Here is an 18225-nt window from a genome sequence, read left to right on the forward strand (position 1 = left end):
AGACTAGAACTGTTGAGTGTGGTCACTCAAGATTTTATTTAAGTTCAACAAAGCTTTGCTTTTATCAAAAATGTCTTTTTAAAAATTGAACCTAGCATTTTGTTTACATTTTTGTCTTTGTTAATCTGAATTGCTACTTCTGGCAATTTGTGCATCTGTACCCTAGATCCTCTACCCGATTTAGACGTTATTTATTTTCCAATGAATACTGGCCTCCATATTTGGAAGAAAATGCACACAATACTTAGCTACATTAAAATTCAGCTACCATTTATATGCACTTTCTACAAATTAACAATTTGTGTTTTGTCATATGGTATATTTCCATGACTTAGCTTTGTGGTGATGTAGAAGCATGTGTAATTTGAATGGCTCGACTTTATTTGCAATGTATTCTATATTAGTTTTAATGTTTATATCACCTATGAATAGATTTAACCTACTCCAGTTGGATTGAAAGTGGCAGGTTTAATTTACCCCAGTAGGATTATGTATGGTTGATGTGGTCTACTCCAATATCATTATGCTGCAAAGACAGAGCAGCACAACAATTTTCATAAACGCAAGCTAAATTTTGTGAAGACTAGATTGGGACACTTTGCGTTTTGCAATAAGCTACCGCTCAAAGGACTCAACTGCAGAAGCAATAATAAATGTGTTTCAATCATTCTCTCTGCATCTTTTTGAAAAAAACCTTAATGGCAAAAAGTTCCTTCCAGCAAAGCCTGCTGAGTTCTGATAGTGATTACTCAGTCTGCATCATGGTTAAAATGTTTACCACTTAACTTGGTCTCTTTTAAGCACTCTTTGAGGGAAAGAGATCCAAGTTACGAAAAGAAAAAGTCATCATAGATTTAAAACTAAAGACTTGAACCTTAAAATGGCATCATTGCAGTTTTAACATTACTTGAAAGTAATGTTCATTTCCAGAATAGAGTCCTCACTGACTTCTCCCTGTACCCCCAGTTTGTGAACAAGTATTTAAACTATTGCCAGGACAGTGGAACTAAAAAGTATTATTGATCCATTAACTGTGACAACAAAAACAAATGCAAGAAGCCAAAAAAGTCAAACAGTATAATTTATTAAACTGTACACCACTATAAACAGAGCTATTTAAACTGAACGTGCTACACATCATTGGTCAGCCAGTTCAAAATTTACAGTTGAATTTAAAATCTTCATATTTGCAAGATGTGTGGGTACTTGATGAGCAGCTTTGAAATGACCTGGTACAATATTTGTCCTTCATGTGCAGATTCATTAGCTATCTGCTAACTGTGTTCTCTGCTGACTGTGTAACTGCAGAATTAAATCTTGTATTTCCTCCCGTTTTTTCTTTACTTCCTCTCGCAGAAACCATTTATCCAACTGCAAAGGTAATTCAAAATTTGTGATGGGTTTCTGTGGAAAGAGGAAACAAAAATATAATTTTGCGAAGAAGAAAACAGGCCAAAGAAAGAATAAAAAGTGTTCTGAAATTAATTCCTCGATACGAATTTAAAATGAAACTCAATTAATAAATTGAACACATTAAAGCTATACTAAAAGCTGCAAAAAAACTCAATAATGCTCAGAATAAGTGCCAAAAAAAATTTCATTCCAAAGATCAGTAAAGTATCATCTGCAATTGAGGTGATCCCAATGTTACAACAGATCCTAATGAGTGTGGTACATTGCACCGCTTTGTCCTCTCCGCAACCTTGGACAAACATTTTCCATCATCATCTTTCCTCTGTTGACCAGCTTGATACACGTCACTAATTTAGATCATCTCTCACATATCTATTTGCATCTAGTAGATCACTATCCAATAACTAATGTTCTCATCAGTCACGTGGAAAGACCCCAAAGGCCAGAGTTTTGTCTCCCCAAGGAGCTGCCAATTGGGTTGTGAATCCTGAAATAGTCTTCTTTGCCAGATAAGCCATTTTCATACTTTCTGCTCCACATCATTTATGTATGGGAATTAGAGAAGTTTGGGAAGGCCTTGGGTGCAAAAGGCATACATACCTCTACCAAAAGGTGGGGTCCCCACGGTGAGGGCCACAAGAAATTGTACTTCTTTCTACAAACCATGTCAGTGTGCTGGTGTAGTTTCCGAAGTATAAAAACTTCAAATGTCACTACCAGATTCAATGTTGCACTATAGATGTGCTCTGAATTCATCAGGGATCTGTTCTGCAAAGGTGGTTCGATGTTTACATTGATCACAATTGTGGATGTTGTGCCATGTATTGTGTGTACTTGGGCCATTAGAGAAAGTGCATTTTTACTAGGATTTTTACAAGCAATCTCAATATCAGTTGACCTACATTCCGAAGTATTTGTTGTCATCACATCCATGAAAATATTCAAGATTGCTTTTCCTATGTTGTGTCACTGTTGATCTCATCTTTTTATTAATAATAGGATTCATTTTGATTGTTTGTAATCTCTTACTAGGAGCATATTCATTCCTAGAGCCATGGTCCAAGCTTATACTGCATTTAACTGCCTTCCATTTTTATACTTCATGCTCCTAATCCATGAACATAATCTGTTGCTTTTCAACCTGTACATTCAACTATTTGTAATATTTTGAGTGGCTTTTCCTGCTATAAGTATTCGACTTGAGTACCCCCTTTTGGTAGTTGCCTTTTGGAACAATAGCCTCATTTTGATCATCAGAACTGATCTGTCCTTCACCTGAAACTGTCAACTGTGACAGTCCGATCCTTGCAGCAGTGCAAAATATGGTCATGAAAGGTACGCGATTCATATACATTCACATTCTAACTCCTTCACAAGCTGCAAATGCATAATTCATACCTAGAAACTTTGAACAGTATACCCAGTCCAATTCCCAAGCTGCACAATAATTACTCTTCCCTTTTACCATAACCTCTCTAAGGCACCTTCACGCTAAATTCCTCCCTTTTACAATAAGCCGTGTCTTTGGAATTGAAACTGGTTTCCAAAGACCCCACAGTATCTCATTAAATTCTTTGAGATTTTCATTTTAACAACAGCCTTTCTATGCTTGCATGCAATGCATTGAAATGCTCAAAAAAAAAGTAGAGATAATAGTATTCACTTCTCGTGCTGAGTTCTGATCAATTTATTACTGATAGAACTTCAGGATTTCAACCAAAAACTAACTGCAAGGGACTACATCCTCCGACAACCTGCAACAAATTACTACAGTGGACAGCTCATACAAGTACAGTAATTTACTGTATGGCTAATCTGCCAAAACATTATGAACAATTTCACACACCCATTTCTGAAGGGGTTTCTGCTGCCATATTCATAACAATTATGTTCATATTCAAACACACCTCACTAAATTCATTGCCTATATAGTTTTAAGAACGTTAACAAATGGTCTTCTAAATTTATGCCCTCTGCTATCAATTAGCACTTGCTTAATTTCTTTAGTGGAGAGGTTATGTTCCATTAAAGGAATGCAAAGGAATGTCCCTGTTTTGAACATTGTAATTTCACAAATTTTTCAAACACAACTCTTTTCTTTTCCATATTCAGTTCAATCAGTAATTCTTTATTGAGCACCTCAGAAACTTAATTTGAAAACTTCAACATAAATTTATTTCCAATGCTTAAACAACATGCAGTTGATGAAAAAAAACGTTACCTGAAAGAAACTTTCCACATACTGCAATAAGTAAATGCCACAGTCACTGCTGTTATCTTGCTTTGGCACTCTCGGAACTGAGCCCTTCATGTTTTCTGCTGTGAAACTGCGCTGTCCTCTTTTTTTCACTTCCCACTCAATCTGCAGATATCTATTAAAGAAAATGGGAAGTGTGTCAAAACAGTTTTCATTTACCATGTTTGAAAAACAGCAGAACTGTAGTAACAATTTTAAAATAGTACGTAGCTGACCCAAAGTGAACCAACGCTATTACCAATTTATAATTGTCCAGCAATATGCAAAACATATAAAAATATATATAGTATCAAAAAACATGTAAGCAAAACATCACAAGATACACTACAAAACAACTGGGATAAGTGGGTGGGACAGAAACAAAGCAGAAAAGAATTCAGGTAATTACTGAAAAAACAGTTGAAGAAATAGGTCAAGGAATTGGTGGAGGGAGGCATACGGGAAATAAAACTCCAACAAAAGTGAAAAGCTGAAAGATAAGTACGTGATGCTGAACAGGAAATAAGTGGAAGCAAACAAGTAGATTAGAATCAAAACACCACAAAGTGTGAGAGGCTATGGAAATTCAGAGTGGGCAAAACAAAGGTAAAGTTTGTAGAAAGGAATCGAGAACCAATGCATTAACAACTAATACTCAAGAGGTCAGTGACAGATGATGATAATTCCAGTGGTCCTTAAGTGATGACACTTTGAATGAATTTGAGTTAATGCAAGATGGTGCATGAGAGGAGTCCTGAAATCAGATTAGAAATGAAATGACTGGAGCATGAATGTAGGTTTGAGGTTAGAGTGACACAGTTACCTATGCAACCAGCACATGATCACACAGTGAGAGTTACCAGTATTGATGCGCATAGAGAGAGGGTGGGGTTTGAAGCTCAGGAGAAGGTAAATACAAGATATTAAAAAAAGGTACTCACGATTAAATTCAGCCTCAAAAAAGGACAGCCAGCCAGGAAAATAGAGCAGGGGAACATGCATAAGGATTTGGAGGAAACCAATAAAAAAATAACAGTGGGCTTGTCAAAGTTAAGCTGGAATGTTTGGCTTATGAATAGAAACAGGAGACAAATCGTCAGACAGCAGTGTGACGGTGTGAAGTCAAGAATGTGGAAGAACTGTAAAGATGGGTATCAGCAAAGATATGGAAGTGGAGGATGTTCATACTTATGCCATCAAAGGTCAAGGAATGCCAATACCTGCATACACTGGTAAGCATCAACAGCTTGTACAACAGATAAAGAACACCCAACTTCTTGGTTCAATATTTTTTATTGAATCATGGGAGGAGAGGGTAACTGGTCAGACCAGTATTTATTCCCCATTCATAGCTGCCTTTTGTTTGGCAGTGGAGAGTTGCCTCTTGGAACTATTGCAGCCCATTTACTGTAGATACTCCTACAGTACTGTCAGTGAGGGAATTCTAGGATTCTGACCCAATCACACTGAAGTAAGGGCAACATATCTGTAAGTCAGGGTGGCGAGTGCCTTGTTAGGGAACTTGCAGGAGATGGTCTTCCCACATATTTGCCATCCTCATCCTTCTAGATGGTAGTCGCTCTGTTTTTGGAAGGTGCCGAATAAGGTGGCTTAGTGAATATTTGCAATGCATCTTGCAGATGACATGCACTGCTGCTATTTTACTTTGGTGGTGGAGGAGTGGGGTAAATGTTTATGGATGTGGTGCCAAATCAAGCAGGTTGCTTTGTCCTGGATAATATCAAACTTCTGGAGTGTTGTTGGAGCTAAAGTCATCCAAACAAGTGGGAAATACTTCATCACATTTCTGACTTATGCACTGTAGACAGTGGATAGGCATTGGTGAGTTAGGAGGTTAGTTACTCCTGCAGGATTCTGATCCTCTGACATGCTCTTTTAGCCTTACTATTTATATGGCTAGTCCAGTTCAGTTTCTTAATTTTATTCACGTTTTATACTTTGTGTTCTAGATCTAAATGAATGGCAAATTAGCTTTTTCAACTAAATGAGCCTTTTAAATGCCCTAAGCATTTTATCAAACAAGTTGTAAAGGAAAATAAATAATTTGAGGATTCCCATTAATTCAAATAAATTCTTACTTCTATGACTCCTAACAGATAGAACACTTTTACGTGTTTACAACAGCAGTATGCTTTGTACATTCAATATAAAAATATTGTTCCACTTTATACTGATATTCCTGTGAATTGTCCTGACAAGTGCAACATAAAAATCTTGGATGAAACGTGTCTTTTCTCAGTAATGCTCAAGATCCGCACTCCCAAGTGACTAAGAATGTACTTGATTAATACTCACTCTCGTAAAATCTTCACTGTGTGTAATTGTGAAGCTGCTCTTAGTGAATCCATAATAAGAATGCAGGGCCTGAAAAGAAAAAATAAGTAATTTCAGTTATCACTTCATACTTTAGTTTGATTGCTTAATTTTGAATGGCTAAAATTACCAATATGGTGGATATGAATGGCCTGAGTCTCACTACCACTACCATCAACAAAACTAAAATCACTGCCTGACAACTCACATCTGAGAGGATTCATGCTTTAGTCTTATAACTAATTTCTTTCACAGAAACATGGAAGGTATGAGCAAGAATAAGCCATTCAACATGATCATGGCTGAGCATTGAGCTTAAATCACCTAATCCTACCCTCCTCCCAAATCCCTTGATTCTTTTAGCCACAAGAGCTAAATCTACCTCCTTCTTGAAAACACCAGGTTTTGGCCTCAACCTCATTCTGTGGCAGATTAAAAATCCCTAATTAAAAATACAATTACAGTGAGGTTTCCTTACATTTCCAAACTCTATTAGCCCAAGATGTATTTGTTTGCTTTGCCGTTCACTGCAAAACTGTAAATTCCTTTTTAGACTCTCATGCAGTTTACCAAAACGTTAAAAACTGGCTTAGTATGTAGCATACACACAGATAACACATCTACCATGTGTTACCAACACAAACCAAAATAACTGGTAAAATGTTAATTTGCTTCCCAGCAGTTTTGTTTCAAATATGTTGTTGCGATCCTGTCATGGACCGTCAACATTTAAGAAAGAAATCCAAACACCCAGCAATTAAATGGTAGAGCAATGCTTTGAAATTTCACATTTCTAAACAGAAACAAAATTATCTAGTGTATCAAAAGAATGTTTAATAAAAACCTTACAGTAAACAATTACATGTTCTATGAACTCAGTTCTACTTGCTATTACCCTCCCAGAATTCTTGAAGGCCCATTCACTTAAAAGGGACTTAAAACTAACCCAATAGATATGCCACAGCTTTCCGGAATTCACTTTTCCTCAGTGTTCCATATTTCTCTGAGGTAGGATTCCATTAATATTTTTTGGCTAACTGACCTTCCACCCTGATTCTCACAAAGGTTGATGCCTCTTCTCCTTGTTCGGGTTGCTAGGAGATACCCAATTGCTTTCTCAGTTTCTCACAGTAGCCAAGTCTGCTAGTCGTTTGCTGCCACAAATCTGAGGACCACTGGAGATTTCTTCCACAAGCTACAAACCAGAACGGATCTGCCAAATGCTTTTACATCATTAAAAAAGATTGGCAGACGGAATATAATGTGGTCAAAATGTGAAGAAATATAAACTTATCCATTCTTGGCAGGAAAAACAGTACACTATTTAAATGGAGAAAGACTGCAGAAGTCTATACTCCAACTGGACTTGGATATCCTGATAAATGAATCTCAAAGTGAGTGTGCAGATATGGCAAGATATAAGGAAGGCAAATTGAATACCGTTGTTTATTACAAAGGGAGTGGAATATAAAAGTAGGGAAGGTTTACTGCAGCTATATAGTGTGCTGCAGAACCCAGATGTGGAGTATTCTACAGGTTTAATCTACTTAGAGAAAGATTATAGAGACAGTTCACTCAACTCATTTTTGGAATGAAGGGCTTTTCTCATGAAGAAAGGTTGTAAAGATTAAGGTTATTCTCTTTGAAAATTACTGTTGGAAGAATGAGCAGTTATCTTTATTAAAACGTACAAGATTTTGAAGGTACCTGGATAGGGTAGATACTGGAGGTGGCTTCTCTTGTTTGGGGGTGGGGGAGGGGGTAAAGAGTCCAAAAGTAGGGCACATAAAGAGTGAGGTCTCCTTTATAAAACTGGAGTGAGTAGATTTGTTTCTCTCCACCCCTCCTCAGAATGTCATTAAAATGAGAAACTCTTTTCCCAGAAGGCAATGGAGGCTGGATCTTTACATCTATTTAAGGCTGAGTTTGACAGATTTTTGCTAGACAAGGGAGTCAAAAGCTTATATGCTGCAGACAGGAAAATAAAGATGAGACCATAACCAGGTCAGCAATGAACTTATTGAATGGTGGAGAGCTTCAAGGGTCAAAAGGCATATGCCTGCTCCGAAGTTCTACGTTTCTATGAAATGCAAATGGAGCTCAAGACCCTACGCACGATCTGAACTGTGAAAACTAAAGTTAGTATTTTCTCTGCTTAAATGCAGACCTAACTAATTTCCTTTAGCTCTCCAAGCATTAAGCTGTAGCATAGAAAAGACCAAGAATCTGCAACCACTTCATTCAGAACAGCTTGCTTCTCTCAGCAAACACACAGATAAATTAGTTAAAAGAACTCCAACATCCTGCCTCAGACACTGAGGCATGCTTTGGGATTGACTCAGGAACATAAGCAAAGAATCTACAAAATATTCTGGAAAATACTGCATTTCTTATCCTTATTTCAAATTTTCAGCATCCACAGTATTTTGTTTATGTAACGAGATTAGTCTACCTTCAACTAAACTCTGATTTTGTCACCTACTTAGAGTTTTACAACCCTTTCACTAGACTTCCTGATTCCATTACAAGCTTAGAGACGGATCACTCATCATTCAAGTGTATTCACTAATCATTCTGTCTTCGCAAGATAAACAAGTTCAAGTGTAATAAACCCAGAACATTTTGGAGTTATAACTCTGATTCAAGTGCGTCTTTTCACCAATTCTTTTGTAAAACTCATTCAACTCCAACCCAAAAGTTATAGCTTCTAGTTTCAGGAATATATTCTACAACACAAACTGGATTTCATAACAATGTTCATGCAAATACTTATTTTCCCTGGTACCTTATCAAGTCACCCTGTTGGATGACTTGCAAACCATTAAGTAGTACATTTAGAGAGCACAGATTCTTCTCCCTCCAATCCCTAAACAGCTATGTTTTGCTTTTTTGGCAATAGCTCCGGCAATGTATCCTGCCCAGGAACGGTAGTTGCTTCTTTATTTCAAAATAATATTCACGTGTTGCCCATTCTCAGCTGTTCTGAGAAAGTAATTGTTTATTTGAAGCTTTCCATTCCTGACAATGATATCACTCCTACATTAATTTTATTACAAACTCCAGCATTTTAAACCAGCACAATGAAAGGATAGTGATGTATCGCCAACAAATTGCAAATAAGTAGTGGCTTCAATACATAAAACAATGTTAGGATCATGCATAAATTGGAGGGAAACATATGCAATAGTACGTCTCTAAGTGGAGATTAGGGAACAAGGAAGTGTTACTGACCTCAAGTTTAGCAAATTGTTAAGTAAACCAAGCAGTCTACTTTGTTACAGTGTTGAAACAGATTTGATCAAAGTCACAAATCACATCCTAAGTGGCTGCAAAAGCAGTTATCAACATTTAGCTTTTTCGACCCGATAGATCCGTGGACATGACTGACCACATCATTCTCCGCCTCCAGTATCCATTCTGATTTAATTGTAGCCAGAGAATCAATTGCAATGTCTTCTCAACCTGCTCCCACACCATTGCCTGTGGTCTTTTCCACCCCAAAATCTATCCCATGGCATCTTCCTGTTTCTCAAATGCATGCTGCTCCTCATCAAAATCGTCCGGAAATACAAGGTTCCACATGCACACCAAAGGCATCAAAGTCTGTATGTACCACCATCTCTTAATACCTTGATTGTCTCCAAATGTCACACAACTTGTCCAATATTTAATACCAGATGAGCAGCAATTTCCTCCATTAAAATACCAGGAAGAACAAAGTGACTGTCATCAGGCACTGCTATGGATGTCAGTTCCTAACCAGCTACTCCCTTTACTCTTCCCTACCTGGCAGAGGATGAACTCAACTCACAGACACCTCTTCTTCACCACTGAACACCGACCTATTGCTTTCTGGGTTCTTATGAGTTGCTTAATTTCTTCTAGTTAGTATTGCTGCATGATCTCCAACTTACATCTTTCAGCTGTACGTAGCCCTCCCTCTATTTTGCTTCACAAGATCCACAAACAGGATTCCCCTACTAGAAGCACTGCACATCTCTGTTTTTGCCCTACAGAATGAGCTTCTTCCCATCCTGACTCATTTTATTTTCCTTTTCTCCCTTATTCATTCAGTCTCTTCTCATCTGTATTCATGACTTTTTTAAAATTTATTTGTGAGATGTGGGCATCACTGGCTGTCTAAAGATAGAGCTTCAGCCATGGTCATACTTAATGGCAGAGCAGGGTTGAAGGGCCAGATATCCTACAACGGTCCCTAGAATCCACACTAGTTGCCCTTGTGAAGATGGAGCAGTCTTCTTGAACCACTGCAGTCCATCTGCTGTGGGTTGACTCACAATGCCATTAGGGAGGAAATTCCAGGATTTTGACCCAGCACAGTGCAGGAATGCCAATATATTTCCAAGTCAGGATTGAGAGTGGTTTGGAGGAAAACTGGAGGGTGGTGGTCTTCCCATGTATGTACTGCCCTTGACTTTCTAGGAAATGGTCGTGGGTTTGCAAAGTGCTGTCTGAGGATCTTTGGTGAATTTCTGCAGTGCATCTTGTAGACAGTACACACTGCTGCTACTGAGCGTCGGTGGTGGGGGGAGTGAATGTCTGTGGACGTAGTGCCAATCAAATGGGCTGCATTGTCCTGGATGGTGTCAAGCTTCTTGAGTACTGCTGACTCTTCCAATGCTCTTGCCACCTGTTGAGCGTTTCTGATATTCTAGCTGCAACTGTTTTTCACAATAAAAATTCAATCCCTCCACATCTCCATTCCCACAAAGTGTTAAGATTTTCTGCTACCTACATTTCTGTAAGGAGCTAGCATGGAATCTAGGGACAGTTATAGGATATTCAGCCCTTTGACCCTGTTCTACCATTCAATATCACCATGGATAGATATTCTATCTTAATGTCATATTCCTTTTTTTGCCCCATACCACCTGATGCCTTCAATCTAAAGCTTTGAGTGTCCATTGCAGCTAAAAATATTTTTATACTGTAAGAGCAAAAACGTTTTACTACAGTAATACATTTTCAATTCTGGTATCCACACTATAGGAAAGATGTGATGGAACTGAAGGGATGCAACATCCTAGAACATTGCCTAGGACACAGCGTTTCAGTTAGAGAGGGTGGGTAAACTCAAGTTGTTTTCTTTGGAGCAGAGAAGGTTTCTGGGGGATGGGGGGGGGGGGGTGCGTGGTAGAGGTGCGTAAGATTATGAAGGGCATGGATAGGGTGGATGCAAAGTAAATGTGCCTCTTATTCAAAGGGTCAATAACAAGGGCGTATAGTTTTAATGTGAAAGGCAGGAGGTTAAGGGGGACTTGAGGAAAATCTTTCTTCACAGAGATTCTCTGGGGTCTGGAATGTGCTGCCTGGGAAAGTAGTTGAGGCAGGAAATATCAACTTTTAAAAGTACATGGATGACCAGTTCATGTGTCATAACATTCAAGGCTATGGGCCTAGTATGGGAAAATGGAACTAGTGTAGGCCCCAAAAGGGCCTCTCTGGAACTGTATGATTCTTATGAATAGAGTTAGACCACACTTGAGGGTCATCTTACCAAGAGAAATATATTTTTGCCTTAGAAAGAGTGCAAACAGACTGGGATGAGGGAATTGTCCACGGAGGAGAAGTTGAGTAGATCAGGCCCATATTCCCTCAGGGTTCAGAAGAATGACCCTTAAAACTAATTGAAACTTTTGAGATTCATTAAGGGTCTTGGAAGGCTAAATGCTGTACATTTTGTCTGGGAAAACCAGAACAAGGTGTCATGATTGACAAGGTAGGCCATTTAAGTCTGACAGGAGGAAGAAGTCCTTCATCCAAACAGTTGTGGAATTCTTTACACTAGCAAGCTGTGGATGCTTAGTTAACAGATATATCAAAACCCAGGTCGAGAGATATTTTTGCGTATTAAGGAATATCAGCATTGTTCCCTCTAAACAGCACAGCTGTATGCTCACACAGCCGCTCCAACGTTCTGCACACGGCAATCAATGTTGGCATGCTGATCGCGGCATTGACTTCTGGTTCTGAAAGTCACTGCCATGCACTGGTCTAGGAAACCTGCACAGCTGGGAAGAAAAATTAGAGGGAACGCTGGATATGGAAACAGTCTGAAAGGTTGTTTGTGGCTGATGGTTTACTTCAATTCTATCAGATTGACTAGCACAGCAACCCTGAAGGGCAGCTCTTATTTTCTTTAAACATTCATTTGATTATCTGCTCTACAACCTTCCAGACTCACCACCAAATTCATCAGTATGTGAAGATAGCCCCTGTCCCTATTTTTTCGGATGGCAACTGTTGATGATGAGTCTGCTATTCTCAATTACATTTCAACAACAACACTTTCATTCTTCACCCTTTACACCTTCATTCAACTACCTTTTGTTATGTGCCCCACTACAAATTTGGTGAAACACAAGCCCTTAGCAGCTATGAAAGTTTGATCACCACCATGTAATCAGACCAATATACCAAGTATCACTGTTTGACTCTGGTTTCTGAAATTAAATCATACAAACCACATGCTAAGAAAACAAAGTGGGAGGAAAGGAGAAGACAGACAGCCAGGATGTATTTGCCTTTTTCTGAGAGAGAAAGAAGGGTGGAATACACAAAAGATGTTGCCTGAATAATCTTCACTTCTGGAGTCATACACGGACACATGAGGGAAGCCATTCCTAATTATTTCCAAAATGAAGTAATCAACCTTGTAACAATGTTTGGAATCAAATCAATTTAGAAATTACTTAAATTAGTAGAGTACTAATTTCAATGTTACTTACTGTTTGAGTATCCTTAATTTTTGTTGATGTAGGTTGATGGGTGCCTTTATACATCCCTGTAAGAAATTACATATAATCGTAAATAAAACTGCATTCCAACTCTGATTGTCAGCTGGTAAATACAAATGTAAAGTCAGTCATGAAATTTCAATCTGAGTTTATGCAAAATTAACTAATCTCAACCAGAAAACAATTAATTAGGAGAGGGATAGGGCTCGACAGAAAAAGCAATGCAAAAGTTTGTATTTACATTGTGATGGTTTTTAAGTTAAAGCCAAGCTTTGTTTTCATCATTCTCCTTGAAAATTATTATTGTAAACAACGCTAGAGCTTACTGCTTAGATAAAACCGGAATCATTCACCTCATAGAAACCTGTAGTCTCCTAATCTGCCTTTTGTGTAATAATCCCAAAATTTAAATGGCACCAATTCTAAAGATCAAACGTCAATAAATGCTTCCAAGCAAAAGTTCTGAGTTTGTCTTTAATCTGTGCTTGTATCATATTATCCCAGTCACTATATTGGGTAAAATGTGTTCTGGCTTAACAACTCCTTAAATCATTTTTATGCCTCGTATGCCTCTAACATCTTCAGCCTTGAAAGGTGAATGAGTTGAAGTTCTGAAGCTTTGTTCAGTACCCTGGGACTGGGAGCAGATTTGCAGCTCTCCTTTGGTAGTGTCAAGCTTGAGTTTTGTTGGAGCTGCACCCATCCGGGGAAGTGGGAGTATTCCATCACACTCCTGACTTGTGCCTTAAAGATGGTGGACAGGTTTTGAGGATTCAGAACGTGAGTTACTCACCATAGTATTCCTAGCTGAGGAAGGGTCACTCAACCCAAAACATTAACTCTGATTTCTCTCCACAGATGCTGAAAGGCTTGCTGAGCACAGCAATTTCTATTTCTGTTGCGGTATTGTAGCCTCTGACCTGCTCTTGTAGATAATGTGTTTATGTGGCGAGTCCAGTGGAGGTCTGGTCAATGTTAACCCCAAGGATGTTGATAATGGGAGATTCAGCATGGTAATACCATTGACTGACAAGAGGTGGTGGTTAGATTGTCTCTTAATGGAAATGGTCATTGCCTGGTATTTGTGAGATGTGAATATTACTTTTTACTTGCCAACCCAAGCCTGGATGTTGTGCAAATAGACTCAGATTTATACAACATGTAAAGAGACCCTTTGGTCCAACTTGTCCGCACCGATCAGATATCCTGAAGTGACCTAGTCCCATTTGGCCCATATCCCTCTAAACTCTTCCTATTCATGTACCCATCCAGATGCCTTTTAAGCATTGCAATTTTACCCACCTCCACCTGCAGCTCATTCCATACACACAGCACCCTCTGCACAAAAAAGTTGCCCCCAGGTCCCTTTTAAATCTTTCCCCTCTCACCATAAACCTGTATACCTTCTAGTTTTGAATTCCACCACCCTAGAAAAAAGATCTTGGCTATTCACCTTATCCATGCCCCTAAATGATTTTATAAACCTCTAATAAGGTCACCCCTTAGCCTCTGATGCTCCAGGGAAAATAGCCCCAGCCTATTCAGCCTCTCCCTATAGCCCAAACCCTCCAATCCTGGCAACATCCTTGTAAATCTTTTCTGCACCCCCTCAAGTTTAACAACATCTTTTCTAAAGCAGGGAGACTAGAATTGAATGTAGCATTCTAAAAAGTGGCCTCACCTATATACTGTACAACTGCAACACGTCCTAACTCCGATACTCCATGCACTAACCAATAAAGGCAGGCATGCTAAACACCTTTTCCACCATCCTGTCTACATGCGACTCCGCTTTCTAGAACTATGCACCTGCAACCCTAGGTATCTTCGTTTGGCAACACTCCCCAGGGCCCTATAATTAACTGTATAACTCCAGTCCTGGTTCATCTTACAAAAAAAATGCAACACCTCACATTTATCTAAATTAAACTCTATCTACCACTCCTCGGCTCATTGACTGATCTGATCAAGATCCCCTCGTACTGAGATAATCTTCCTCACTGCGCACTGACTACACCAATTTTGGTGCCCTCTGCAGACTTACTAACTATACCTCCTATATCCACAAATCACTTATATAAATGATGAAAAGCAGTGGACCCAGCACCAATCCGTGCGGCACATCAATGATCACAGGCCTCCAGTCTGAACAACAATCTTCTACCACCACCCTCCAATTGGCTAGCCCCCCCTGGATTCCACGTGATCTAACCTTCCCCACCAGTCTACCATGTAGAACCTTGTCAAACATCTTGCAGAAGTCCACATACACTGTCTACCTCTCTGCTTTCAGCAATCTTCTTCATCACCTTTTCAAACAACTTAATCAAGTTAGTGAGACACGATTTCCCACACACGAAGCCACTGACTATCCCTGATCAGTGCTTGCCTTTCCAAACACATGGAAATCCTGTCCCTCAGAATCCCCTCTAACAACTTATTAACCTTTGATGTCAGGCTCACCAGTCTATAGTTACCTGGCTTTTCCATACCACTTTTCTCTTGTTGCATTTGAACATGGACTGCTTCACTACCTGAGGAGTCGCGAATAGTACTGAACATAGCACGATCATCAGCAAACATCCCCTCTTCTGACCTTATGATGGAGGGAAGGTCATTGATGAAGCATCTGAAGATAGTTGGGCCTAGGATACTACACTGAGGAACTCCTGTACAAGTCTCTGGGGAATGAGTGACTGACCGATCACAACACAACCATCTTCCTATGTGCCAGGTATGACTTCCCACATCCAGAGTGGATTTTGCCCCTTTGCCACCCTCAGTGCTTCCTCCACGGATGGTACATGATAATCAGCAGGAGGTTTCCTTGCCCATGTGTAACCTGAAGCCATGAGACTTCATGAGGTCCGGGGTCAATATTGATAACTCCCAGGGCAACTCCCTCCCGACTGTGTACCAAGGTGCCGCCACCTCTGCTGGGTCTGTCCTGCCATTGGGACAAGATATATCCAGGGATAGTGATGGTATATCTGTTTCATTGCCATTAAGGCATGATTCCTTGATTATGACTACGTCAAGCTGTTGCTGGACTAGTCTCTTCCAATTTTGGCAGTAGCCCCCAAATGTTAGCAAGGAGGACTTGAGGGTCAATAGAACTGTTTGTACTGTTGACTTTTTTGATGCATGTGTTGATGCCTTGTGGCCTGTACAGTTTCATTCTTTGTTGAGACAATGGCTTGCTAAACCATTTCATAGGGCGGTTGAGAGTCAACAATATTGCTGTGGCTCTGAAGTCACATGTAGATCAGACTAGCTGAGCATGGCGGATTCCCTGTTAAGAAGGTAAGCTAGTTATTGTGTCATTTACCTGCATCCTAGAGCTGGACACCGAAGTTATACAAGAAACATTGCTAGAGTTTGTATCTGCAAGAGAACAAAATGTGGTCTTACCATCACAATGCTGCATTTGATTTGCTAATTCATATCAATCCAAATTACTGTGCATTGATACGTTCATTAAGGATCATTGCATTGCAGTAAATAATTGCAAATCTGTTCAAAACTACTAGATATCATCTGCAGATCAGAAAATCACAATGAATAAAAAAAGTTTCCTTTGTATTACTGATTCTTGGGACATCAAAACTCCCTGCTGGCTTGAGACGGTGGTAGTTTGAGCTTTCATTTGTAACTGAGGTAGCAAACACGTCTAACTACATTTTTTGACATCCTTAAAATGCTATACTGAAACACCAGAAAGAAAGCTTGAAGGGTTTTAAAATATGTTACAATATTACATTTGTTATTGAAAAAAATCAAATCTAAACAGTGAGAAGTTCTGAGGCTTTGGTAAAATTAATTTACTGCATTTGGATTTCAAGTAACTTCTTATTTCATTGCTAAAAGTCAAACATTACAAGATCTCAAAAGAAAGCTACTGAATTTATCCTTTGAGATCATCCTTTAAACCTACACTTTTCTCACAGCAAGATTGCTATACAAAGTACTGTTTTTGATAAATCATGAAATAATAGATGTTTAATACACAGGAATATATATCCAATTTAAAAGCAAGCACTTACTTGTTGAATCCTGTGACAGTGAACTCTGAGTGGTATTTCCATCAGATTCATCAGATGATGACCCTTGTTCTTTACTTGTTTTTTCATCACTAGATAAGTTTGTGCAAGATGGATTTGGAAGTAATTTGTTTGCCTTTGTTTCAGTAGTAACATCAGTTTCATAAACTATTTTGTCTAACGCAGGAAAACAAATAACAGCAAGATACCAATGTGACCTGCAAGCAAATATGCCATTTAACACGTTAACATGTATGACCTTACTGATATTTCCCCGTCCAAAGTTAACAATAGTTTACTTTATAGAACTCCCCACAGTCTTTACTTTGGATCTGGTCAAAGTGCCAATTTTAGTCTTAGGCTCAAGTGAAGATAATATGCTGCAGGTACCTCTTAAGCACAGCAAATGTTTACTGTTGCTTCTGAGTATTAGGTAGCCTCCAGGCCTACCACATGAAACGGATGCATGAACATATGACGAATCTTAATGAATCATTCCTACCACGAATAGTTTCAATTGCCTTACTTTAAACAGCTCATACAAGAACCATACAAGTTAGAATCAGTCAATTAGCAGAATCAGCTTCAGTTTAGCCAGGTTTCAGGTTCTACTCAAATAAATGGCTTTAATTTATCCCAGTAGAGTCATCTGCAACAGATTACGCAAAGAACACTTACTCTTCATTAACAGGCACAAATATAAAATCCTTTGTAAAGATATCCACATGTCGCGTCCATGTTCTCACGCGCTGGTGTCTCTTGTGCTGTATTCTACAAGGGCAATATAGTATGTGCTTTTAATCTGAGTTGGTAAATGAGTGCAAATCAGCAACCAAATAAACACTGCACTCAAAAGAAAACAATAGAATAACAATTTAATCTTTAAAGTATACCCAGTTAACTACTTTAAAGAGAAAGCAATGCTGGATGTCCAAAATAATTCTCATGGCAGGCATGCTAAAAACGAACAATCAGTCTATTGGCATTACCCTAAGTGACAAAACCACAATTTTGAGAAATAACTTTTTCTCAAAATTAACATACAACTATAACCAACAGAATCGCTAGATAATTAAAAAACGAAAATATTTTGAATCTTAAACAAAGCATTTTGCCAACAGTTAATACAAGGGTTCAGAGGAGAGAGCGCTGGATAAAAGTTGACTGAATAGAGTAAAGGGCATTGTGGTAAATTAGAAGTCAGGAATATTTAAAGAAACAATTCAAAATGCTGAACAAAAATCCATTCCATTAGAAAACAATAAGTTCAACAAGAAAGATCCTTCAATTCCTTACTAGAAAGTAGTTTAATAATGGCATTAGATTAAAAAAGGCTTATAATGTTACAAGAAACAGCAATAATCTAACTAGCAGTCAATTTAAAGTCAATGCTCCCTGGTCACTGAACCAACTGCTCAGGTAAATAAGCCCAATTTCCAACTAT

The 18225-nt window shown here is 38.7% G+C and overlaps 1 protein-coding gene across 1 annotated transcript in view; it reads right to left on the reverse strand.

Annotated features, from left to right (window-relative positions):
* Positions 1-1063: 1063 nt before the first annotated feature.
* The window catches only part of senp7 (SUMO specific peptidase 7), a 37428-nt gene continuing 20266 nt past the window's right edge, over positions 1064-18225 (reverse strand). Inside the window, exons 9-15 of the mRNA XM_048602742.1 lie at positions 17460-17552; positions 16785-16999; positions 16070-16125; positions 12733-12788; positions 5966-6034; positions 3635-3785; positions 1064-1404 (exon numbers count right to left, since the gene is read on the reverse strand). Of these exons, the coding sequence (XP_048458699.1) occupies positions 1264-1404; positions 3635-3785; positions 5966-6034; positions 12733-12788; positions 16070-16125; positions 16785-16999; positions 17460-17552 (781 nt within the window). The 3' untranslated portion in view covers positions 1064-1263. The remainder of the gene's footprint in view (positions 1405-3634; positions 3786-5965; positions 6035-12732; positions 12789-16069; positions 16126-16784; positions 17000-17459; positions 17553-18225) is intronic.

The sequence above is a fragment of the Rhincodon typus genome, chromosome 11 (genome assembly GCF_021869965.1).
Source record: "Rhincodon typus isolate 14 chromosome 11, sRhiTyp1.1, whole genome shotgun sequence".
NCBI lineage: Eukaryota > Metazoa > Chordata > Chondrichthyes > Orectolobiformes > Rhincodontidae > Rhincodon > Rhincodon typus.